This window comes from Aquarana catesbeiana, linkage group LG02 (genome assembly GCF_042186555.1).
Source record: "Aquarana catesbeiana isolate 2022-GZ linkage group LG02, ASM4218655v1, whole genome shotgun sequence".
Lineage (NCBI taxonomy): Eukaryota > Metazoa > Chordata > Amphibia > Anura > Ranidae > Aquarana > Aquarana catesbeiana.
The window spans coordinates 161625235-161650580 of record NC_133325.1 but is presented as its reverse complement, the minus strand read 5'-3'; the positions used below and the strand labels follow the sequence as shown (position 1 = coordinate 161650580).

Genomic DNA, 25346 nt, shown 5'->3' with positions numbered 1-25346 from the left:
ATAGAAATTTATTCAGTTGAACATCAGCACTACATCCTGAAGTAAAGTATGCACAAAAAGGAAAAAGGTTGGGACTTTGAAGATGCTGAAAACCTCCCCCTGGAATAACTAGTCGTATACCATTTAAAATTATAACGTACTTTTATTAGATTAATTAAAAAGTGTCTCAAAACATAAGACACAACATAAAAACATAATATACCAGCATCATACTACTAGGCCCCATACATTCCCCTGTCTCCAAAAGGTGTATACCCTGCAGTAACTAAACAGATATAACAATGTAGACATGAATGGAGACATAAGATGGCGATCTTGAGTAATTTATATGCGGACATGATGAATAGGGGGATTATATACAGTATCTCACAAAAGTGAGTACACCACCTCACATTTTTGTAAATATTTTATTGTATCTTTTCATGTGACAACACTGAAGAAATTACACTTTACTACAATATAAAGTAGTGAGTGTACAGCTTGTATAACAGTATCAATTTGCTGTCCCCTCAAAATAACTCAACACACAGCCATTAATGTCTAAACTGCTGGCAACAAAAGTGAGTACACCCCCTAAGTGAAAATGTCCAAATTGAGCCCAATTAGCCATTTTCCCTCCCCGGTGTCATGTGACTCAGTGTTACGAGGTTTTAGGTGTGAATGGGGAGCAGGTGTTTTAATTTTATTTGGAGTTATCGCTCTCAATCTCTCATACTGGTCACTGGAAGTTCAACATGGCACCTCATGGCAAAGAACTCTCTGAGGATCTGAAAAAAAGAATTGTTGCTCTACATAAAGATGGCCTAAGCTATGAGAAGATTGCCAAGACCAATCTGAGCTGCAGCACAGTGACCAAGACCACACAGTGATTTAACAGGACAGGTCCCACTCAGAACAGTCTGTACACTCACTACTTTACATTGTAGCAAACTGTAATTTCTTCAGTGTTGTCACATGAATATAAAATATTTACAAAAATGTCAGGGGTGTACTCATTTTTATGAGATACTGTATTGCACCAGTAGATGGCAGTATTTCCATCTATATACATAGGACTTCTGTGACACTGGCATTCTTTAATTGTGAATAGATCTATTCGATTTATACTTGGGCTCGTGGGGCATGTTGTGGCACAATATGCCCGGTGACCAGATCCCTCCGTTCGCCTTCCAAATGGTTGGTGTAATGGGGATTTGTCTTGGTACACAGTTTGACTTTGGCTATGTGTCCCGCCCTTAGCGCGCATGTGTGAAAATTTGGCACATTCGCGGTAGCAAATTCGGCAGCGCCAGCTCCACAGCTGATTCAGCTGAGTGCTGGTGTCATAGGAAGATAATTTTGGTGTCATTCCCACTCTATTTAACCACTTCCGGACCGCCGCACGACGATGTACGTCCAAACTTTGAAGGGATATTTCGTTGTTATGGCAGCAGCTAGCTGCCATAACCCCGGTATCCCCATTTTCGTGCGGTGGCCGGCTTTCCGATAAAAGTGGTCCCTGCGGTGGATTCACCGTGCAATCACTTTTATCGGTGGCGGGAGAGGGGCCCCCCTCCCACCGCGATCCGATGCCCTCCGCCGCCTACCGCAGCCATCGTAGCGGCGGAGGTGATCGCATCCATCTCCGTCCTGTGCCTGGAGATGGAGACGAGTGAGGCTAAGATGGCGCCCACTCGTCTCCATGACACTGCTGGGCGGAAGCGACGTCAAAACGTCACTTCCACCCACGCCTCTTAAAGGCATATTTTTTTAAATGTCATTTTTTTAAATGACTTTTTTGTTATTGCATTTTAGTGTAAATATGAGATCTGAGGTCTTTTTGGCCCCAGATCTCATATTTAAGAGGTCCTGTCATGCTTTTTTCTATTACAAGGGATGTTTACATTCCTTGTAATAGGAATAAAAGTGACACAATTTTTTTTTTTAAACAGTGTAAAAATAAAAAATAAAATAGTCTAAAATAAATAATAATAAAAAAAAAAAAAAAAAAAAAAACCCCATCCCGACGAGCTCGCGCGCAGAAGCGAATGCATACGCGAGTAGCGCCCGCATATGAAAACATTGGGCAAACCAAACATGTCAGGTATCGTCGAGTCCGGTAGAGCGAGAGCAATAATTCTAGCCCTAGACCTCCTCTGTAATGCAAAACATGCTAACTGCAGAATTTTTTAACCACTTGCCGACCGCCTCACGCATATATACGTGAGCAGAATGGATCGGGCAGGCAAAATCTCGTACCCATACGTGATTGCCTTCCCGCGGGCGGGGGGTCCGATCGGACCCCCCCCCGGTGCCAGCGGCGGTCGGCATTTGGCTAGGAGCGATGAGAGACGAGGGGGAGACCATCCGATCGTGGCCCCCCCCCTCGCGATCGCTCCCAGCCAATGAGGAACATCTCCTGCCTGTGTATAGTACACACAGGCAGAGGATGTGATGTCATCTCTCCTCGGCTCGGCAGTTTCCGTTCTAGAAGACATGTAAGTGCACCAACACACACACACACACACACACACACACACACAGTAGAACATGCCAGGCACACAAAACACCCCCGATCCCCCCCCGATCGCCCCCCGATCCCCCCCCAATCACCCCTCCCCCCTCCCTGTAACACTGACACCAAGCAGTATTTTTTTTTTTTTTTCTGATTACTGCAGGGTGTCAGTTAGTGACAGTTACTGTGGTAGGACAGTGAGTGTTACCCCCCTTTAGGTCTAGGGTACCCCCCTAACCCCCCCTAATAAAGTTTTAACCCCTTGATCACCCCCTGTCACCAGTGTCACTAAGCGATCATTTTTCTGGTCACTGTATTAGTGTCGCTGGTGACGCTAGTTAGGAACGTAAATATTTAGGTTCGCCGTCAGCATTTTATAGCGACAGGGACCCCCATATACTATCTAATAAATGTTTTAACCCCTTGATTGCCCCCTAGTTAACCCTTTCACCACTGATCACCATATAACCGTTACGGGTGATGCTGGTTAGTTTGTTTATTTTTCATAGTGTCAGGGCACCCGCCGTTTATTACCGAATAAAGGTTTAGCCCCCTGATCGCCCGGCGGTGATATGCGTCGCCCCAGGCAGCGTCAGATTAGCGCCAGTACCGCTAACACCCACGCACGCAGCATACGCCTCCCTTAGTGGTATAGTATCTGAACGCATCAATATCTGATCCGATCAGATCTATACTGGCGTCCCCAGCAGTTTAGGGTTCCCAAAAACGCAGTGTTAGCGGGATCAGCCCAGATACCCGCTAGCACCTGCGTTTTGCCCCTCTGCCCGGCCCAGCCCAGCCCACCCAAGTGCAGTATTGATCGATCACTGTCACTTACAAAACGCTAAACGCATAACTGCAGCGTTCGCAGAGTCAGGCCTGATCCCTGCGATCGCTAACAGTTTTTTTGGTAGCGTTTTGGTGAACTGGCAAGCACCAGCCCCAGGCAGCATCAGGTTAGCTCCAGTCGCGCTAACACCCACGCACGCACCGTACACCTCCCTTAGTGGTATAGTATCTGAACGCATCAATATCTGATCCGATCAGATCTATACTAGCGTCCCCAGCAGTTTAGGGTTCCCAATAACGCAGTGTTAGCGGGATCAGCCCAGATACCTGCTAGCACCTGCGTTTTGCCCCTCCGCCCAGCCCAGCCCACCCAAGTGCAGTATCGATCGATCACTGTCACTTACAAAACACTAAACACATAACTGCAGCATTCGCAGAGTCAGGCCTGATCCCTGCGATCGCTAACAGTTTTTTTGGTAGCGTTTTGGTGAACTGGCAAACACCAGCCCCAGGCAGCATCAGGTTAGCACCAGTCGCGCTAACACCCACGCACGCACCGTACACCTCCCTTAGTGGTATAGTATCTGATCAGATCAATATCTGATCTGATCAGATCTATACTGGCGTCCCCAGCAGTTTAGGGTTCCCAAAAACGCAGTGTTAGTGGGATCAGCCCAGATACCTGCTAGCACCTGCGTTTTGCCCCTCCACCCAGCCCGGCCCAGCCCACCCAAGTGCAGTATCGATCGATCACTGTCACTTACAAAACACTAAACGCATAACTGCAGCGTTCGCAGAGTCAGGCCTGATCCCTGCGATCGCTAACAGTTTTTTTGGTAGCGTTTTGGGAACTGGCAAGCACCAGCGGCCTAGTACACCCCGGTCATAGTCAAACCAGCACTGCAGTAACACTTGGTGACGTGGCGAGTCCCATAAATGCAGTTCAAGCTGGTGAGGTGGCAAGCACAAGTAGTGTCCCGCTGCCACCAAAAAGACAAACACAGGCCGTCGTGCCCATAATGCCCTTCCTGCTGCATTCGCCAATCCTAATTGGGAACCCACCACTTCTGCAGCGCCCGTACTTCCCCCATTCACATCCCCAACCAAATACAGTCGGCTGCATGAGAGGCATTTTCTTTATGTCCTCCCGAGTACCCCTACCCAGCGAACCCTCCCAAAAAAGATGTTGTGTCTGCAGCAAGCGCAGATATAGGCGTGACACCCGCTATTATTGTCCCTCCTGTCCTGACAATCCTGGTCTTTGCATTGGTGAATGTTTTGAACGCTACCATTCACTAGTTGAGTATTAGCGTAGGGTACAGCACTGCACAGACTAGACACACTTTCACAGGGTCTCCCAAGATGCCATCACATTTTGAGAGACCCGAACCTGGAACCGGTTACAGTTATAAAAGTTAGTTACAAAAAAAAGTGTAAAAAAAACAAAAAACAAAAAAAAAAAAACACATACAAAAATATAAAATAAAAAAAAATAGTTGTCGTTTTATTGTTCTCTCTCTCTCTATTCTCTCATATTGTTCTGCTCTTTTTTACTGTATTCTATTCTGCAATGTTTTATTGTTATTATGTTTTATCATGTTTGTTTTTCAGGTCTGCAATTTTTTATACTTTACCGTTTACTGTGCTTTATTGTTAACCATTTTTTTGTCTTCAGGTACGCCATTCTCGAGTTTGAGTGGTTATACCAGAATGATGCCTGCAGGTTTAGGTATCATCTTGGTATCATTCTTTTCAGCCAGCGGTCGGCTTTCATGTAAAAGCAATCCTAGCGGCTAATTAGCCTCTAGACTGCTTTTACAAGCAGTGGGAGGGAATGCCCCCCCCCGTCTTCCGTGTTTTTCTCTGGCTCTCCTGTCTCAACAGGAAACCTGAGAATGCAGCCGGTGATTCAGCCAGCTGACCATAGAGCTGATCAGAGACCAGAGTGTCTCCAAACATCTCTATGGCCTAAGAAACCGGAAGCTACGAGCATTTTATGACTTAGATTTTGCCGGATGTAAACAGCGCCATTGGGAAATTGGGAAAGCATTTTATCACACCGATCTTGGTGTGGTCAGATGCTTTTAGGGCAGAGGAGAAATCTAGGGTCTAATAGACCCCAATTTTTTCAAAAAAGAGTACCTGTCACCACCTATTGCTATGATAGGGGATATTTACATTCCCTGAGATAACAATAAAAATGATTTAAAAAAAAAAATATGAAAGGAACAGTTTAAAAATAAGATAAAAAAGCAAAAAAATAATAAAGAAAAAAAAAAAAAAAAAAAAGCACCCCTGTCCCCCCCTGCTCTCGCGTTAAGGCGAACGCAAGCGTCGGTCTGGCGTCAAATGTAAACAGCAATTGCACCATGCATGTGAGGTATCACCGCGAAGGTCAGATCGAGGGCAGTAATTTTAGCAGTAGACCTCCTCTGTAAATCTAAAGTGGTAACCTGTAAAGGCTTTTAAAAGCTTTTAAAAATGTATTTAGTTTGTCGCCACTGCACGTTTGTGCGCAATTTTAAAGCATGTCATGTTTGGTATCCATGTACTCAGCCTAAGATCATCTTTTTTATTTCATCAAACATTTGGGCAATATAGTGTGTTTTAGTGCATTAAAATTTTAAAAAGTGTGTTTTTTCCCCAAAAAATGCGTTTGAAAAATCGCTGTGCAAATACTGTGTGAAAAAAAAAATGAAACACCCACCATTTTAATCTGTAGGGCATTTGCTTTAAAAAAATATATAATGTGTGGGGGTTCAAAGTAATTTTCTTGCAAAAAAAAATAATTTTTTCATGTAATCAAAAAGTGTCAGAAAGGGCTTTGTATTCAAGTGGTTAGAAGAGTGGGTTATGTGTGACATAAGCTTCTAAATGTTGTGCATAAAATGCCAGGACAGTTCAAAACCCCCCCAAATGACCCCATTTTGGAAAGTAGACACCCCAAGCTATTTGCTGAAAGGCATGTCGAGTCCATGGAATATTTTATATTGTGACACAAGTTGCGGGAAAGAGACAATTTTTTTTTTTTTTTGCACAAAGTTGTCACTAAATGATATATTGCTCAAATATGCCATGGGAATATGTGAAATTACACCCCAAAATACATTCTGCTGCTTCTCCTGAGTACGGGGATACCACATGTGTGGGACTTTTTGGGAGCCTAGCCGCGCACGGGACCCGAAAACCAAGCACCGCCTTCAGGCTTTCTAAGGGCGTAAATTTTTGATTTCACTCTTCACTGCCTATCACAGTTTCGGAGGCCATGGAATGCCCAGGTGGCAAACCCCCCCCCCCCAAATGACCCCATTTTGGAAAGTAGACATCCCAAGCTATTTGCTGAGAGGTATAGTGAGTATTTTGCAGACCTCACTTTTTGTCACAAAGTTTTGAAAATTGAAAAAAGAAAAAAAAAAATTTTTTTTCTTTTCTTTCTTTATTTTCAAAAACAAATGAGAGCTGCAAAATACTCACCATGCCTCTCAGCAAATAGCTTGGGGTGTCTACTTTCCAAAATGGGGTCATTTGGGGGGGGTTTGTGCCACCTGGGCATTCCATGGCCTCCGAAACTGTGATAGGCAGTGAAGAGTGAAATCAAAAATTCAGGCCCTTAGAAATCCTGAAGGCGGTGATTGGTTTTCGGGGCCCCGTACGCGGCTAGGCTCCTAAAAAGTCCCACACATGTGGTATCCCCATACTCAGGAGAAGCAGCTAAATGTATTTTGGGGTGCAATTCCACATATGCCCATGGCCTGTGTGAGCAATATACCATTTAGTGACAACTTTGTGCAAAAAAAAAAAAATTTGTCACTTGTGTCAAAATATAAAACATTCCATGGACTCAACATGCCTCTCAACAAATAGCTTGGGGTGTCTACTTTCCAAAATGGGGTCATTTGGGGGGGGGGTTATGCCATCTGGGCATTTTATGGCATTCAAAACTGTGATAGGTAGTGAGGAGTAAAATCAAAAATGTACGCCCTTAGAAATCCTGAAGGCAGTGATTGGTTTTCGGGGCCCCGTACGCGGCTAGGCTCCCAAAAAGTCCCACACATGTGGTATCCCCATACTCAGGAGAAGCAGTTAAATGTATTTTGGGGTGCAATTCCACATATGTTTTTTTTTTTTGTCATTATTCAATCACTTGGGACAAAAAAAATTAATACTCAATGGGCTCAACAATTTCCTTGGGGTGTCTACTTTCCAAAATGGGGTCATTTGTGGGGGTTTTGTACTGCCCTGCCATTTTAGCACCTCAAGAAACGACATAGGCAGTCATAAATTAAAGGCTGTGTAAATTCCAGAAAATGTACCCTAGTTTGTAGGCGCTATAACTTTTGCGCAAACCAATAAATATACACTTATTGACATTTTTTTTACCAAAGACATGTGGCCGAATACATTTTGGCCTACAGTACCTGACCGCGAGATTGTGTTTCCAGCGCGATACCATCGCGCTGGTTCTCGGCGACAGGGTACTGTGAATGTCGCGCTGGCTCGCTCATCGGGAAAGGAAAACGTTGTTTTCCTCCCGCGATGGGTGACAGGCAGCGCTGACAGCTGTCTAGTATGAATCCTGAGGCGGGAACACCGCGCCAAATTTTAAATGAAAAAACCGGCGTGGGTTCCCCCCCTCGGGGGCATACCAGGCCCTTAGGTCTGGCATGGATTGTAAGGGGAACCCCCTATGCCGAAAAATCGGCATGGGGGTCCCCCCCAAATCCATACCAGACCCTTATCCGAGCACGCAGCCCGGCCGGCCAGGAAGGGGGGTGGGGACGAGCAAGCGGCCCCCCCCCTCCTGAGCCGTACCGGGCCGCACGCCCTCAACATGGGGGGGTGGGTGCCTTGGGGGAGGGGGGCGCCCTGCGGCCCCCCCACCCCAAAGCACCTTGTCCCCATGTTGATGAGGACAAGGGCCTCTTCCCGACAACCCTGGCCGTTGGTTGTCGGGGTCTGCGGGCGGGGGGCTTATCGGAATCCGGGAGCCCCCCCTTAATAAGGGGGCCCCCAGATCCCGGCCCCCCACCCTGTGTGAATGAGTTTGGGGTACATGGTACCCCTACCCATTCACCTAGGCAAAAGTGTCAATATAAAAAAAAACACACTACACAGGTTTTAAGAATAATTTATTAGTCAGCTCCGGGGTCTTCTTCCGACTTCGGGGGGTCTCCTTCCGACTTCTCCCGGTGTTCGGCCTCTTCTCCCGGGCCCCGCCGCTATCTTCTTCCAGCTCTATTGCCAGCGAGGGGCCCGGTCTGCTGCCGCTGTCTTGTCGCCGCTGTCTTGTCGCCGCTGTCTTGTCGCCGCTGTCTCGCCGCCGCCGCCGCCGCTGTCTCGCCGCCGCCTTACGACGTCATGGTCCCAGCATGCGCAGGGACTCTGGGGCCACGCCCCCTTATGACGCCAGAGACCCTGCGCATGCTGGGACCATGACGTCGTAAGGGGGCGGGGTTACCGCCTATATAAATGGCTCCGCAGTTCGCACACAGCATTCGAGCCGGAGAGAGCGTCGTGTCAACATCGGGGAAGAAGAAAAGAAGAGAAGAAGCGGAGAGACAGCGGCGGCGGCGGCGAGACAGCGGCGGCGAGACAGCGGCGACAAGACAGCGGCGACAAGACAGCGGCAGCAGACCGGGCCCCTCGCTGGCAATAGAGCTGGAAGAAGATAGCGGCGGGGCCCGAGAGAAGAGGCCGAACACCGGGAGAAGTCGGAAGGAGACCCCCCGAAGTCGGAAGAAGACCCCGGAGCTGACTAATAAATTATTCTTAAAACCTGTGTAGTGTGTTTTTTTTTATATTGACACTTTTGCCTAGGTGAATGGGTAGGGGTACCATGTACCCCAAACTCATTCACACAGGGTGGGGGGCCCCCTTATTAAGGGGGGGCTCCCGGATTCCGATAAGCCCCCCGCCCGCAGACCCCGACAACCAATGGCCAGGGTTGTCGGGAAGAGGCCCTTGTCCTCATCAACATGGGGACAAGGTGCTTTGGGGTGGGGGGGCCGCAGGGCGCCCCCCTCCCCCAAGGCACCCACCCCCCCATGTTGAGGGCGTGCGGCCTGGTACGGCTCAGGAGGGGGGGGGGCGCTCGCTCGTCCCCACCCCCCTTCCTGGCCGGCCGGGCTGCGTGCTCGGATAAGGGTCTGGTATGGATTTGGGGGGGACCCCCACGCCGATTTTTCGGCATAGGGGGTTCCCCTTACAATCCATGCCAGACCTAAGGGCCTGGTATGCCCCCGAGGGGGGGAACCCACGCCGGTTTTTTCATTTAAAATTTGGCGCGGTGTTCCCGCCTCAGGATTCATACTAGACAGCTGTCAGCGCTGCCTGTCACCCATCGCGGGAGGAAAACAACGTTTTCCTTTCCCGATGAGCGAGCCAGCGCGACATTCACAGTACCCTGTCGCCGAGAACCAGCGCGATGGTATCGCGCTGGAAACACAATCTCGCGGTCAGGTACTGTATATAATGTTTGGGGGTTCTAAGTAATTTTCTAAAAAAAAAATGTTTTAAACATGTAAACACCTAAAATACAAAACGAGGCTGGTCCTTAAGTGGTTAAAAGAGGTATTGAGCACTGTCTGATGTGGGTCTTTGCTAGGAGGTACTTTCCCAAGACACAACCAGGTTTCTATTTATGTTGAAAGAGGAAGTATTGTTCTGGAAAATGTCTTGGGTATGTGAAAAGGCCAGGTTGTTGAATGAACTTGAAGTGAAACTCTCAGCAGCATGGGTGTACCAAAAAGCGTATGTACACATCAGCTAGATCTAGAGACAACCCCACAGCTGCCTTATATGATGGTTTGAGTGATTGCTCTCAATGACTCCATATAAAGTTTTGGATCTTGATCCTTTTTTCCACTTCCTGCTTAAATCTGCTTTTAGACTAAGAATAGACAGATGGCTCACTGTTGGAACAGGATTTGGTAACATTTGCTTAAAGCTTTGATTGCTCTAAAGAACCATAGTGGGATCTAGATGAGTTGGAGGAGTGGAAAGAAAATTCCAATGACTTACTAATTGCACAGACACCATGGATCCTGGGCCTCTTCTGCCCAAATCTGCAATAATTCCTGCAATCCAATACCTACTGTGCAAATTTGAGTGAAAAGGAACTTTGCTGCTCCTAGGGAGGAGCAGGCTTGGATTTAGGCAACCAAAGATATATCGATTATGGATCTTTCATTCTTTTCTACAGTGCTTCTCATGCCCTGTCACCAACTCTTTGTTCTGGGCCTAGGTGACTAACCTAAGGGATTAGTCCCAAATCTAGACATCACTGATTTTATCTTAAATAGCAGTCAATTCGACTTAGAAGAGGTATATGCAGTCCGTGAGTTAAGCCATAGGGCTTGACTAACCACACAGAAGAGTAACAGCATACTGCATATATAGTGGCTGTACTGCATCACTGGGCACTTTAATTTCACTCAGGGATCAAACACTACAGAGACTTATTACTGGCCAAGTTTGCCTTCAACTCGTCTGCTGAGAACCAAATAGCCATGGCTACTGAAGTGAACACCAACACAGGCCACACAACACTTCCTAATGGTAGTATAATCCTTCTTCATTTCCAAATCCACATTGCTGTTCCCATGCCTCTGCGAAGGATATTGCATCATCTGCTGGCAGACTGGCACTTCTGGCTAGTCTGATAAAGATTCCTTGGCCAAATGCCTCTGAAGTAGTTGGGCTTTACAGAGGGGATCTTGCATCCCCTGCTAGCATGAAGACACATTTGGCCAATCTGATGAAAGCTCCTTGGCCCGCTGCTTCTGAGGCAGAGGTACCCTTTAAACGAACTTAGCTGTTTAATTAGCGTATCTGAGCGTTAGTGACTAGAGATCCACCCAGTCTGCTGCCTGACATGCAACTTATCTTGGCGGGCACGTCAGCTTACCACACTCCCCATACCACCCAGGATGGTCCTTATTGTGATTTTCTTTAGTCTGCCCCTCCTGACAGCACCTTGAATGCATAGAGGTTTTCTTCAGAGCCAAAGAGGACTTGTTACTGTTGAAGGAACAAGTTGCCTCTCTTCCTTTGGGGAGTGGTGCTGGTATTAAGGGCTGGAGAGTTATACCATCCATACTGCCCACACACTTTCTTTTTTTTTTTTTAGGATAGTATACCTACCTGACCCCCACCTTAATGATCACGGCTGGTCTCTGGGTAAGCTCATGGCTCAAGATATGAGCTGCAGGTCTGTGGTTATAATAAATACCTGGAAGTACTGGCTAGGACATTAGTACTAATACACTAATACACTATCAGTGGCCATCCACACATCCCTCTGCAAACATTGGAGCAGCAAACGGACCTATATGCTAGTGTGAGTGAGGATTAACCCATCAGACAGAAGCAGTTATCGATAGATGTGTAGAGCCAGACATTGCTGAGTTAATAGGAAAGACCAAAGTGATAGGAGAGAAAAATCTTCATCTGTGCTGGTACCAGCGCCACTTGCAATCCTCCTGGGACCTCTGCTGGCATTGGCCCCTCCCCCTGGTCTCCTCGGCTCCAGGCTCCTCCCCCTGGTCTCCTCGGCTCCAGGCTCTTCCCCAGGCTCGCTTCATCTCACACACCCTCCAGTTCAGCGGGGATAGTTTCTGTGCTGCTGAACTGGAGGCGTTCGTGACCCTCTCTCTACTACCGCCCAGGTTTGGAGGAGGGATTCTTTTTTTTCCCAGGATCCAGCCTCGACGGCAGAAGGGAGAGGGGTGGCGTCTTCTAGCCGAGGGCTTCCTGCCCTGCATCTGGCAGAGGAGGGCAGGAGGCAGGGGAAACATTTAAAATCAAAAAGTTTATCACTTGCTATACTACACATGTCACCTACTTGCTGGAATGTACGTGCGGTTTACAATATGGGTAGAACCACATGTGAACTCAGAGTAAGACTGAGAGAACACATAAACTATATTAAAAATGGTTTCAATCATCATAGTGTGTCAGAACATATCAGAAAATACCATAATAGAGACCAAAAAGATTTGAAAATTAGTACAATAAATAGAATTGAACTTTGCTTGCAGAGCGGTTCATAAAAGACAGGCGATTTTGCAAAATGAAACTTTTTGGATCCACAGGCTTAATACTATGATGCCTGTGGGCTTAAACGTTGAAAAGGACATAAATTGTTTTTTTATATAACTATTAAAGAGTAAACTAGGGTTAAAAGGGTTGAGAATGGTTCCACTAAATAGAGGTACATACTATTTTAAAGTTTTTTTACACATTTCATTTACACATTTTTAAATTACGGTATTTATTTTTTTGAATAATAGCAATTTTTAATAAACAATATGTTTTTAGTAATGTTTAATGAATTTATAATGGATTTGCTTATGAATTTATTTAAAAACATTTTGTAAACATTATGTATGCATTTTCAGAAAAAAAATACTATAACAATACTATGTTTTATGTAAATGTGGGGATGTGTGATGCCACCCTGTAACTGAAAAAACTGAAAAAGCTACCAGCATATATACAAAGCTAAAAAATGTATGTGAACCCCAGAACATAACAACTAGTGACACGGACTTAAATTCCGAAGCAGTAGTAACATAGCGAGGGGCGGGAGTGCACTGAAGATAGGAGGACGTTAATTACGCTAATCAGTTTGGGTGTACTAAGCAAAGAGGAAGCACCGAAACGGGTATGGTAGGAGGAGTTAGTCACATAAATATTAAACTAATCACAGCAGATCCACAGCTTCTGAGGACGCTTCCTGGGCAGAGTGAAATGCATCAAGCGAGTGAATACTTCCGGTGACGTCACGTCCACTTATTTGAACGCAGATCGTGGTTTTGAGTTACAAAGCAGCATGCTTTCACACAAGAGGTGAATTTTGTAGGTGTAAAGTTGGCTTTTTACATGCTTTATTACCATGGAAGTGCGGTGAGGTCAGTGGCTGGTGAGGCACTGGTTAGTATAAGAGCCAGATACACACAGATTACATATGCCACGAAAGAGAAACATAATTCTAGCACTAGACCTCCTTTGTAACTCTAAACATGTAATCTGTAAAACATTTTACAGCGTTGCCTATGGAGATTTTTAAGTACTGAAGCTTGGCACCATTCCACAAGTGTGCACAATTTTAAAGTGTAACATGTTAGGTATCTATTTACTAGGTATAACATCATATTTCACATTATACAAAAAAATTGTGCTAATGTTTTTTTTTTTATTCATGAAAAATTGCTGCGCAGATACCATATAACATAAAAAGCTGCAACGACCACCATTTTATTCCCTAGGGTGTCTGCTAAATATATATATATATATATATATATACATATATATATATATATATATATATATATATACATATATATATATATATATATATATATATATATATATAATGTTTGGGGGTTCTGGGTAATTTTCTAGCAAAAAAATTAAGATTTTTACATGCAGGAGAGAAGTGTCAGAATTTGCCTGGGTGGCAAGGGGTTAATTACCATAAGTAAGTAATATACAAATAATTATTATATATTGTTTTTAAAGTAATTTACTATATTTTCAAAAACTGTACTCAAGCAGGTGGCTTAACAGACAAATTACAGAAATTTGAAGTTATAATTTCCAACCAGTAATTTCACAGTAAATAGATAAATAATAAATTACTATGTTATAACATATAGCATATAAGTATAAGGTTCAGCTTTATTATAACAGTACATTTTCATCAGCAGATTCTCATTCTCCCTCTTAATGCCCCGTACACACGGTCGGATTTTCCGATGGAAAATGTGTGATAGGACCTTGTTGTCGGAAATTCCGACCGTGTGTAGGCTCCATCACACATTTTCCATCGGATTTTCCGACACACAAAGTTTGAGAGCAGGATATAACATTTTCCGACAACAAAATCCGTTGTCGGAAATTCCGATGGTGTGTACACAAATCCGACGGACAAAGTGCCACACATGCTCAGAATAAATAAAGAGATGAAAGCTATTGGCCACTGCCCCGTTTATAGTCCCGACGTACGTGTTTTTTACGTCACCGCGTTCAGAACGATCGGATTTTCCGACAACTTTGTGTGACCGTGTGTATGCAAAACAAGTTTGAGCCAACATCCGTTGGAAAAAATCCTAGGATTTTGTTGTCGGAATGTCCGAACAAAGTCCGACCGTGTGTACGGGGCATAACTGTGTGAGAAAAACATGGGATTGTGGGTAAATCTTATACCCATAAATCCGTGTTTTTTTCTTCTAGTTAAGAGGACTGGGCTGGAAGGGAGCATATGTCTTTTAGACCCATGCCCCTTTCTATGACACTGCAGTGAGAGGCGTGCCTTCACTGCAGCATTTTTATTGGACAGCTTGGGCCAATGGTACTTTACCATTGGTCCAAGACTCCAAGCTGTCCATTGAGCTTAGTGCTCCTGACAAGAAGTGAGAGGCATTTTGAGCTCATCCTCTCAGTCTGCTGCTGTCAGGGTTGGGCTCAACCCATCCTTCTCTGAACTGGCCGCTCAGCTGTCGGCGAATTGCCAGCTCCTATCTCTCCACAGTTATTCAGCTGTTGATGATATCCTGCTCGTCAGTCCTGCCTACTTAAGCCGTCCAGTCCAGAGGTTCTCTGCCTTCGCCTTGGTCAGCATCACAGAAATTATCGCCTGTGATCCTGTTCAAGACTTGCTTTGCTGACATCCCTTCTGGCTCCAGATCCTGCTTGCTGTTCCACTACATTAATCCCTGACTTCTGGCTTGGCTGACTATCTGTTCCGGTTACTGAACTTTGGCTATGTTTTGATTACATTTGTTCTTTTTACATTTATTATTAAACAAGTGTGATTTAACTGTACTTCTGTCTCGGCCTGATTTCATGGTTTCTGACAGCTGCAAACAGAGTGTGCCAGCTTGTATTTAAACTGGCCGCTCTGTATGTAGCTTCTGACAGGCTGCGCAAGGAGACCCATATATCCGGAACCATAGGTCATTGACCAGTGGTTGCGTAGGACTTCAGCTACCTCCCCCACAAATTTGGGGTCTCTGTGACCCCAGGTCAGCGAGCTACGACCCACGAAGCTCGATAGTTTTTTTTTTTGTTTTATGTTCATGGCATGGCCTCCCCTGAATTGCACTATGGATCTCTCCTGGTTCTAGTTCCCCATACTTATGCGAGGAGTCTATTTTTCCATTTGTTGGAATACCTGAAAAGGAAAAGACACAGCTATCCATTGGAGGATTGAAAGCCCCATTTTTAACACAGAAGCATAACCCACTATAAGTCGGTGAGTGAAAGCACATAAGGAGGGGAGCACGGCACGGCACATTTTAATTTACAGCACTTGTCACTGGAGCACACCAAGCACTTTAAAGGATTATTTATGGACACACAGAACATGGGTGGATTAAATGTTTATAATTTGTTCTTATGAATTTGAAACATTAACTTTTATTATCTTGCATGAGGAAATGTAATATATATTTTTTTGAGCAATCACCTTGCATGAGGAAATGTAATGTTGCATCTTGTTTGAGTATTACACAAATTTTAAAAGGCACATGTTTGACAGCACTGGGCATCCATATAACATACTTTATAGGAATTTCATCCTACATCCCAGCAGCAGTCTGATAAGTTTATTCACAACATTGGCACTTATTTCATAGCGTGGGGATCATAACACATAAATATTAATAAAACAGACAGAACTACATACAGCAACTTAGCCTCCTTTGGCAGCTTGTATAATGATCGTGGCAAACCATGCCAGGATATGGATTAGCATACCTGCTTTGTGCAGAATACATCCCTGACTGGCTCTAAGGGAGAGGCTCTACTCCTGAACTGGTGGCCACCAATACACCCCTGGTCGGCCGCCCAAAACTCCCAGCTGCTACTACTGCGGGCCAGAAGTTACCCCAACGCCATCTTGCTGCTCCCCTGTAGACCGGAAGTCTGCTGGACACAATCTTGGAAAGGGCAGCCCGCAGTACAGCCACAGAAAGTAAACAAGGTGCCATCTTGGAAGGGGGAAGCCACCCTAACAACAATGACAGCATTTTTGCAAAGAAGATAAAACATACACAGAGTGCCAGCCACAACTCACCAGGGAGGAGAGACTGGATCAGTCCCAACAAACAACAAGGCAGAACTTTTTTACCTGCATCCAGAGACCAGCATCCTACCACCCCAGTACCTGGACGTGGGGGAGTCTTCCCTCTTATGGGGGATTTACAACCGAACGGAGGGAGCTTCGTCACAGGAGAGGCTGATCCTGTGCGGCTGACCAGATGAATTCAGGCAAGTTGAGGGCAAAAATAAAAAGTTTTCTTCGCTTCACAGCTATAACCGGCTGAACATTTGAGGCACAAAAAGAGAATGCCGCCCTGGGGGAGGCGACACATTTATATAGTATAAGCGACCCTGATTGGGCGAGGGGTGGAGCCTGTACCCATGCGTGTATGCTGTCATGCTTGTGTCAGGAAACATTGTTTACATCCCATGCCACATAACTCCATCTGCTAGCCACACCTGTGAATTACATTTCTATGGGCCACCAATCCAGTTGGGACACAGACTTGGATGAGCACAGTCAGGAGAAGGAGACTTGCGGCTGGGGATGTAAACAATTCCAAAAGGCCGTGGGTAACAGAGCTTGATACTGTAAGTATGGATTTGTGGAGAAAGAGGTTAGGATGGTTTAGGTCATGGCACAGGGGCAAAAAGAATAAGTTCATTTTGTCCGAAAGCGCACACTTAAAGTGTATGTATGAACAACAAATAAGTATAGTGTTCAGCCACATGTACAGTTATGCTCTAAAAATGCTAAAGACAGGAACTTCAAAAGTAGTAATAGAGACACTGGCATCCATGCTTAGGACCCTGTATACCTGTTATATAAAACTGGCAACTCCTCTCTCAATTCTTTGTTCAAGTCTTCAAAGATCATCTGAGCTTTATTAAACTCCTCTTCTGCCTGATAAAAGAAGACAATAGAATAAGGAATGAAAAGTTTAACAAAATACTTTATTTTATTAAAGTGATTGTAAAGGTTCGGATTTTTTTTTTAAATAACAAACCTGTTATACTTACCTGTTTTGTGCAAGGGTTTTGCACAGAGCAGTCCTGATCCTCCTTTTCTGGGGGGGCACCGGCAGCACTCTTGGCTCCTCCCCTTTATCGGGTGCCCCCACGGAGTGCCCTCACGGAGTCCCATTGCTGCATCCATTGACACAGACAGCGGGACTCGGCCCTGCCCCCCTTTCCCGTGTCACTGGATTTGATTGACAGCAGCGGGAGCCAATGGCTCTTGCTGCTATCAATCTATCCAATGAGGACAGAGACAGGGGCTGGAGCTACTGTGCTCGTGCACATCACTGGAACGGATGGGCTCAGGTAAGAAAAAAGGGGCCTCTGGGGGCAGCTGCAGCACAGAAGGTTTTTCACCTTAAAGAAAAAAAACTTTTTAATAAACTTTTAATAATCTATTAATAATAGGACACTCACCTGTCCTACAGTCCAGCAATGCGGGCGTACGAAGCCTCGCTCCTCTCCCCCTCCTCTCCACGGCGCCGGTATCACTACTGTGGGTGCCTAGTTGTGGCTTCACAGCTGGGCACGCACTGCTCATGCACGAGCCACACTGCACTCTGTGATTGGCCGGGCAATCTTCTGGGAGCTGTGATGTGTCCCAGAAGATTGCAGGGAGGGAGGGGGGAGAGGTTAACTTTCGTCCATTGCCGTAGCGCTACGGGAGGAAGTGGGAGCTGGATGCCTCTAAAAAGAGGGTATCCGCCACCCCCCCAAAAAATGACATGCCAAATGTGGCATGTCGGGGGGGTCACCGTCACCTAAAGCGGAAGTTCAATTTTTTGGTTAGAACTCTGCTTTAATGCATAGAATGCATTAAGGTGAAAAACCTGGAGACTTTAAATCCCTTTAATTGCCCTGAGCTTTTGAATTTTTGCTATATATATATGTAACTGTATTGAATCATTTAAGAGAAAAGTCCAAGAGAAATGAAGGATACACTGCAGCCAGACCCACAACTACAGCTAGAATTTCTTTCAGCCACTTCACGCTAAATCACATATCTGTACTTCATTTGCTTGAAGTGTTTGTACCGGGATGATGCCTGCAGCTGCACCCTGGTACAGTTCTTTAGAGCTAGCGGTCGGCTCTCTCGTGGTGACAAACGATGCGGCTAATGAGCTACTTGGCTGGTATCATAAGGAACGGGAGGGGACATCCCCCCTCTCCCTCCGCCTTCCACCACTCTGCCTGGGTCTCCCTTCCCACCAGGAGATGGAAGCGACCATCTGCCACATCTGCCAGATGTGTGGAGTCCCGAACGAAGCCGGAAACGGCTTAGATCGGGTCTCTGATGTAAAAACACAACGCCACTTCCGATTTACTCGGCTGCCAATGGTGCAGATTTTAAAAAAATGTCAGTATCCCAAAACGCCAATTTTGGTATTTTTGGTTTTGAATACTTTGAAGTGCAAAGGAGGGACCCTCGATCCCTCCATAAAGAGTACCTGTCACTCCCTATTACTGTCACAAGGGATGTTTACATTCCTTGTGACAACAATAAAAGTGATCAGATTTTTTTTATAAAGGGACAGTGTTAAATAAAAAAAAATAAAATTTAAAGTGCCCCAGTCCCCGCGAGCTCACGCACCAAAGAAAAGCATACGTATGTAATGCCCGCAAATGTAAACGGTGTTCAAATCACAAATGTGAGGCATCACCACGATTTTTAGAGTGAGAGCAATAATTCTAGCAAAAGAACTCCTCTGTAACTTTAAACAGGTAACCGTTAAAATTTTTTTAAAGTCGCCTATGGAGATTTTTAAGTACCGTAGTTTGTCGCCATTCCACAAGTGCGTGCAATTTTAAAGCGTAACATTTTAGGTATCTATTTGCTCAGCATAATATCATCTTTCGCAATATGCAAAAAAATTGGGCTAACTTTACTAAAAGAAAAATTTATTTTTTCCCAAAAAACTGCATTTGAAAGACCACTGTGTGACATAAAATATTGTAACGACCGCCTTGTTATTCTCTAGGGCAGTGATGGCGAACCTTGGCACTCCAGATGTTTTGGAACTACATTTCCCATGATGCTCATGCTCTCTTCAGTGTAGTTGAGCATCATGGGAAATGTAGTTCCAAAACATCTGGAGTGCCAAGGTTCGCCATCACTGCTCTAGGGTCTTTGCTATATATATATGTATATATATATATATATATATATATATATATATATATATATATATATAATGTTTGGAGGTTCTAAGTAATTTTCTAGCAAAAAATACTGATTTTAACTTGTAAGCAACAAGTCTCAAAAAATATTCTTGGTCTTGAAGTGGTTAATTGACTGAGAGTACTTCATTTAGTATTGTTACATTTTAGTGTGTAGTCAGGCTGTAAATCTGTTTATATTGTGTACATTTTGTATTATAATGTTCAATGATGTATTATAATTTTAATTGATTTTCTTATGTTTTAACACTTCTGGCTTTAGTGCAATATCACTCAACGCATTTAAATCAAGTAGTAAGTAGTCACCCCTTATTTTTTCTTTGAATATTTTAATAAATTGTAGTAAATTGTCAGAATAAGAAAAAAAATACTAGCTGCAATTGTAGCTTGAAGGTTACATAAGCATATACATATTTTAATATGTGTTGAGCTGATTAAATACTTATTGCCAGCAGAGAAGAGTCTAAGGCTCCATTCAAACCTGTGAGATGCAGGAACTCAAAATTGCTAATGTTCCCATAACGCATAAAAATTGTTTTTTTTCTTTGCAGGCATGCTGCAGTGCCATTAATTGTTTATGGCACCCAAGGGACCATGATAAAGAACACGTGGGTCATGCACTTATTTAGTGTGATTTAGATGTGGTAGGCAGCCCTTTAAAATGAATAGGCTGCCCTATTGCAATGCATAGTACCAAGCATAAAAATGTACCACAATGCACATGCACTGGCACATCACACAGATGTGAGCATTGGCTAAGAATGTTGGTTTTCTTTAAAATATATGAAGGATTTACATTTACCTTTGCAATTTTTGCCTCATCTTTCTTCTTTGCATTTTGTAGAGCTTCTAAGTGGTGTCTTGCACTGTCATAATCCACCAGTTTTCTCCCTCTCTTTGCTATTCTCTCCTAGAATGTGACATCATATAGTTAGAATCTAATGTATACAGAATTATCCACTGTTTAATTTTGACTTATCAATGGGCTTGTTGTCCCAGTCTTAGACCCCATACGCACTATTAGATTTTCTGCAGATTTTTGTCTTCAGATTTACCAAAACCATGTAGTTAAGGGCCTGCCTGGTTGCATACAAATTGAAATTCTTAAAGGGTAAGTTCAACTTTACAGAAAACTCTGTAAGGTGAACTTACACAGGTCCCCCTCCTCGCCCCCCCCCCCCCCGGTCCCGCTGAACTGGTATATCCACGCCAGGTGTCCGGGGCTTAGAAATCCTCCTGAGCTGAATGTCCAAAATGTCCCTCATCAGGGGGACGTGTTGGAGCATTCTAATTGGTCAGCGCCGTCACATAGGCGGCGCCGACCAATCAGCAGCCGCATAGTCCGTCCTGTCAGCTAAGCAGAAGACGTGAGGATGGAGAGAGGATATCTAAGCCCTGGGCTCCTGCCGCAGATATACCGGGGCTTAGAACCGGAGATTGCAGCGGTACAGGTGGAGGGGCGAGGAGACCCCATACACACTATTAGATGTTCTGCAGATTTTTTTTTCCTGCCTGATTACATACTGTCACTGAACGTCCCACACTCCGCTTGAGTGCTTCCGTCATATACCACTTCCTGCCAGTCTGTATACAGATATCAGATATTCCAACCTCTCTGAGCAGAAAACAAGGCGACACTTGCTTCACTGCTAACATGGACTGTTTATTATGAATCAAAGTCTAACTCTAACAATACAACTGTAACTTAATTAACATGAGCTAATTATCTAATCCTTTATACAGCCTAGGTGACTGAGACATGACCTTTCGCCCAGACTTGTGGTCACCGAGCTTAACACAGTTAATTAACACAAACAACAATGGGTGAAAAGACTCTTAGAGCCACACTAGACTTATTTACAATAAACACATTATAGCAGAATTGATGACATTAGCATTTAACAGTACGAGTCCCAACGGTATAAATCAGTCACCATTCTAATATGGCATATAAAGGGTTCCCAGAGTCTGTGTGTTTTTGGGGGGACATGGAGCTGAATCCAAAGTAACACCAACCCCAGGGTCCCCAGGCATGCAGCTCACAGAGAGCACCATTCCCCCAAATGCTAGGGCCCATAATCAAAAGGCAACAGGCCCGCACCCAGTCCTCTCCAACAGCCTCTGTCCCGGCCAGGTCCGTCACACATACAAATTGAAACTCTTATGCCCTGTACACACGGTCGGACTTTCCGACGGAATATGTGCGATTGGAGCTTGTTGTCGGAAATTCCGACCATGTGTGGGCTCCATCGGACTTTCCGACATACAAAGTTTGAGAGCAGGCTATAAAATTTTCCGACAACAAAATGCGTTTGCGTAAATTCCGACCGTGTGTGGACAATTCTGACACACAAAGTGCCACGCATGCTCAGAATAAATTCCGAGACGGAACTGCTCGGTCTGGTAAAATTAGCGTTCGTAATGGATATAGCACTTTCATCACGCTGCAGTGTTTTAAATTGTTTAATGCAGCGCACTCTCATCTTCTTTATAATGCTTGAAGAATCAAGTTGTTTTGCTGCTCATATCCACACAGAGTTCTCACAAACTGATTTCTTTATTATTTCTCGTGATTTCATGAATATAATATTTTTATTTGTCGCATCTACCGAAAATTTCATTATTTAAAAAAAATTTTTTTTGGTATAATTTGTTGTATTATCTTGTCTTTTTTAATCTGAAGGAGGTTGTTTGGTGTTGGTGTCCCTTGTTAATTTAACATTGTATTTTGGAAATGCACCTGCCTCCTCGCAAACAAATTGTCCTTTTTGAAGGAAAACACACATAGGCAAGTATTACTTAAAAAAAAAAAAAAACTTTATTAAGGGGTCCTAACCAAATAAAGAGGGAGGCAACGCTGGAGAAACAGCAGAAATTGGCGAAGCCTTTGACCCCCAGGGCACACATCAACTATTTTCAGGCAAAATTGGTGGCCTGAGGAGTCTTATCTAAGGGAGTACAATCTGGTCCAGAAGTCCAAGAGATCATGAACAGCAGCGATGACATGTATGTCCCCAGGCTGTGGTCATACAAGAGCCTGCATCTTTTGACAGACCAGACTGAACCCAAGCCATCACTTTCTTGTCTTCCTTCCACTCTTCCTTCCAGGCTGTGGCTGTGGTGTTGGAGGTGTGGCAAGGGGAGGAGGATGATGCAACTCACACAGGTGGGTATTGGGTGTGATTTTGCCCCTCAACCCTTTATTTAATGTTTTATAAATGATTTTCTCACACATGAGGCATTGCCCCTCCTGCATGTCCTGCAGTTTTGTGGCAGCAATGGAGGCAAAGGCCTCTTCACGAGTGGGGGTGGCTCCGAGGGACGCAGAAGCCTCTGGAATCAGCCTGAGCGCTGACTCCTCCATGTCTCCCCCTTCCTGGATCTTTTGTTTGGAAGGCGGAGGGGAGGAACCTGTGATTGTGTGAGGGTCCTACTGGGCCCGGCCACCTCCTGGCTGCCACTTACCCCTTCTTCCTCCTGGTTGCAACTAACCCCTGCCTCCTCCTGGCTGCCACATTCCACAGCCTCCTCCTGTGGGTCACATTCCACAGCCTCCTCCTGGCTGAGGTCTTCCTGTGTATGAAAAAGGGACATAGTTTTATTTTTTTCTTCATCAATCACACACAATTTTCATCTCATGACTGTTGCAAATTGAATGTTAATAAATAGAAAAGACTATCATTCTGAGCCCAGCATTTTTCATTCTTGTCCCAATGATTTTTGCCCACTACTGTCTATTGATATGTAAACGCCTTTATTAAATCAGCAATTAGTGATCAATAATAACATCTAGTAAACATCATTTATGTTTTGCCAAGAAATCTGTAGAACAATGCTATACCTGGCTCAAGCTGGGCTCCTCCACTTCTTCCTGGCTGGAAGTCCCAGGTTGGACATCGGAAGCCTCAGCTGAGGTGGAAGATAGGGTGGAAGGAAGAGTGGAAGGAAGGGTTGAGAGGGATTCCCCGACTTCAGTCTGGTATGACAGAAATCACAGTCTCTCATAGTACCACAGCCTGGATACATAAACTTCATCTGCTGCAGCTCCTGATCTCTGGGAATCCTGGACATTCTCTAGGCTCCCTAAGATATGTGTTCCTCAGGCCACCAATTTGGCTTTTAAATAGGGGATGGACCTCCGGCTTCACCAACTCCAGCAGTTTCTCCAGCGCTGCCTGCCTCTTTTGTTTATGATTATAATGCGGGTGTTTGACCTGCCACAGACAGGGCAGCTCCCTGTACTTGTCTATGAACAGGGGGAGGAAGTTGTGATCATTGAAGCCATCCATTTTCTCTGCAAGACACAACACAAGACAAACCCTAATGTCAGGCTAAACTCTCCTAATCTTGTCCCAACATAGGCCTCAATCTATAAGCAGTATAGGCCCAAGTTAAACTTGTACCTTCGTTATTGCGATCGGCGCTTCCAATACCCTTTTCTCTGCTCACAGATCGTACATACGGCGCACGCGTGTTACACTTTATATACACTGTGCATGCGTGAAGTTCCGCCCGCCCCTGACATTTTTCTAGTCTATTCCCCACTCCTCCTCTTTCGGCACAGTGGGGGAGAGCACATGGCGGAGAGACAGCAGGTGCATGATAATAGCAGCAACGAGGAGGAGGAGGAAAGCCCGGAGCCAGAAACATCAAGATCCCTGAGGACATTTAAGGCCTCAAATATGGCCTTTGTTGAGATGGTGGAGATGGTGGACATATTGAAGAGGGCCGACTATGACGGGATGTATGGACCTTACCCAAACCCAAATGTGAGAAAGGCCAACATCGTGGCGAAAGTTGTGAAGAGTCTGCAAAGGAATTTTGGGGTATGGCGATCAAAGGATCAACTGAGGAAACAGTGGCTGGACCTCAAATTAAGGGAGCACGATCAGTATAGAAGGATCAGGAAAGTGCTGCAAAAAATTAAGTAGTTGTGCTGTGTTCCTATTCTTTCTTTTTATGACGTTCGTGCTGCTCTATGTGCTTTTCTTTACTGTTGTACATTTTAAAATGGCAACTTTCATGTTCATGGGCACATTAATCATTCGTGGGAAACATTGTTCGTTCGGCCACTAAAATACGATGTTTTGGCCAGATGCAGTTCAATACGGTTTTTCGGGCCTACTTCTATTAATAAAAGTTTGTTGTCTAGATGGGTTTTAGAATGAAATGCTTACTAGATTCTGTGTAAGGAGAGGACACTCAGCAGCTGTTTAGACATCTGGATGCTGGAGCACTAGCGTGGGACAAAAGAACACCCTTTTTATTAGGGGGCCCACACAGGTGCTCCAGTGAATACTATAGGGGTGTCTCGATCTGTGCAGCCTGCACAAAACAGGTAAGTATTCAAACTTTACAAAGGACAAAAAAATTTCTTCAGCTTGGAACTCTGCCAAAACAGACAATTGTACCCCACTTCCAAGCAATGTTTTATATTCCTATTTCTGCCATCAAATATCTGTGTGCTAAGTATACCTATTTTTGTTCACATAGGGGAGAAAAGACTCGGAGGACACCACTCATCAGAGGAGACCACGGACCCCACACCTCAGGAAGAAGGGGAAATCCCCCAAACCCAACCAGAGGAGGAGGAGGGAGACGTTGTAGAAATTGTCACCACAACAGGTGAGTGTCTGCGACCACAGCCTCAGGTAAGAGATGGATGCCTGCATATTTATAATACATGGTGTGTTTTTTTCTTTTTTTTGTAGGTGATCGGGATGTTGTGGAAGAGGAATGTCATTTCACCAGTGAAAGTGCCCAGATCCTCATCGGGGAGATAATGGCGTGTAATAGAGATTTATAAAACCTAAAGCAAAACATC

The 25346-nt window shown here is 44.8% G+C and overlaps 1 protein-coding gene across 2 annotated transcripts in view; it reads right to left on the bottom strand.

Moving 5' to 3' along the window:
• The window catches only part of BIN2 (bridging integrator 2), a 90311-nt gene that overhangs the window by 28372 nt on the left and 36593 nt on the right, over window positions 1-25346 (bottom strand). For both annotated transcript variants that reach the window (XM_073613706.1, XM_073613707.1), the window contains exons 6-7: window positions 20325-20432; window positions 17146-17231 (exon numbers count right to left, since the gene is read on the bottom strand). In XM_073613706.1, coding sequence (XP_073469807.1) covers window positions 17146-17231; window positions 20325-20432 — 194 coding nt within the window. The remainder of the gene's footprint in view (window positions 1-17145; window positions 17232-20324; window positions 20433-25346) is intronic.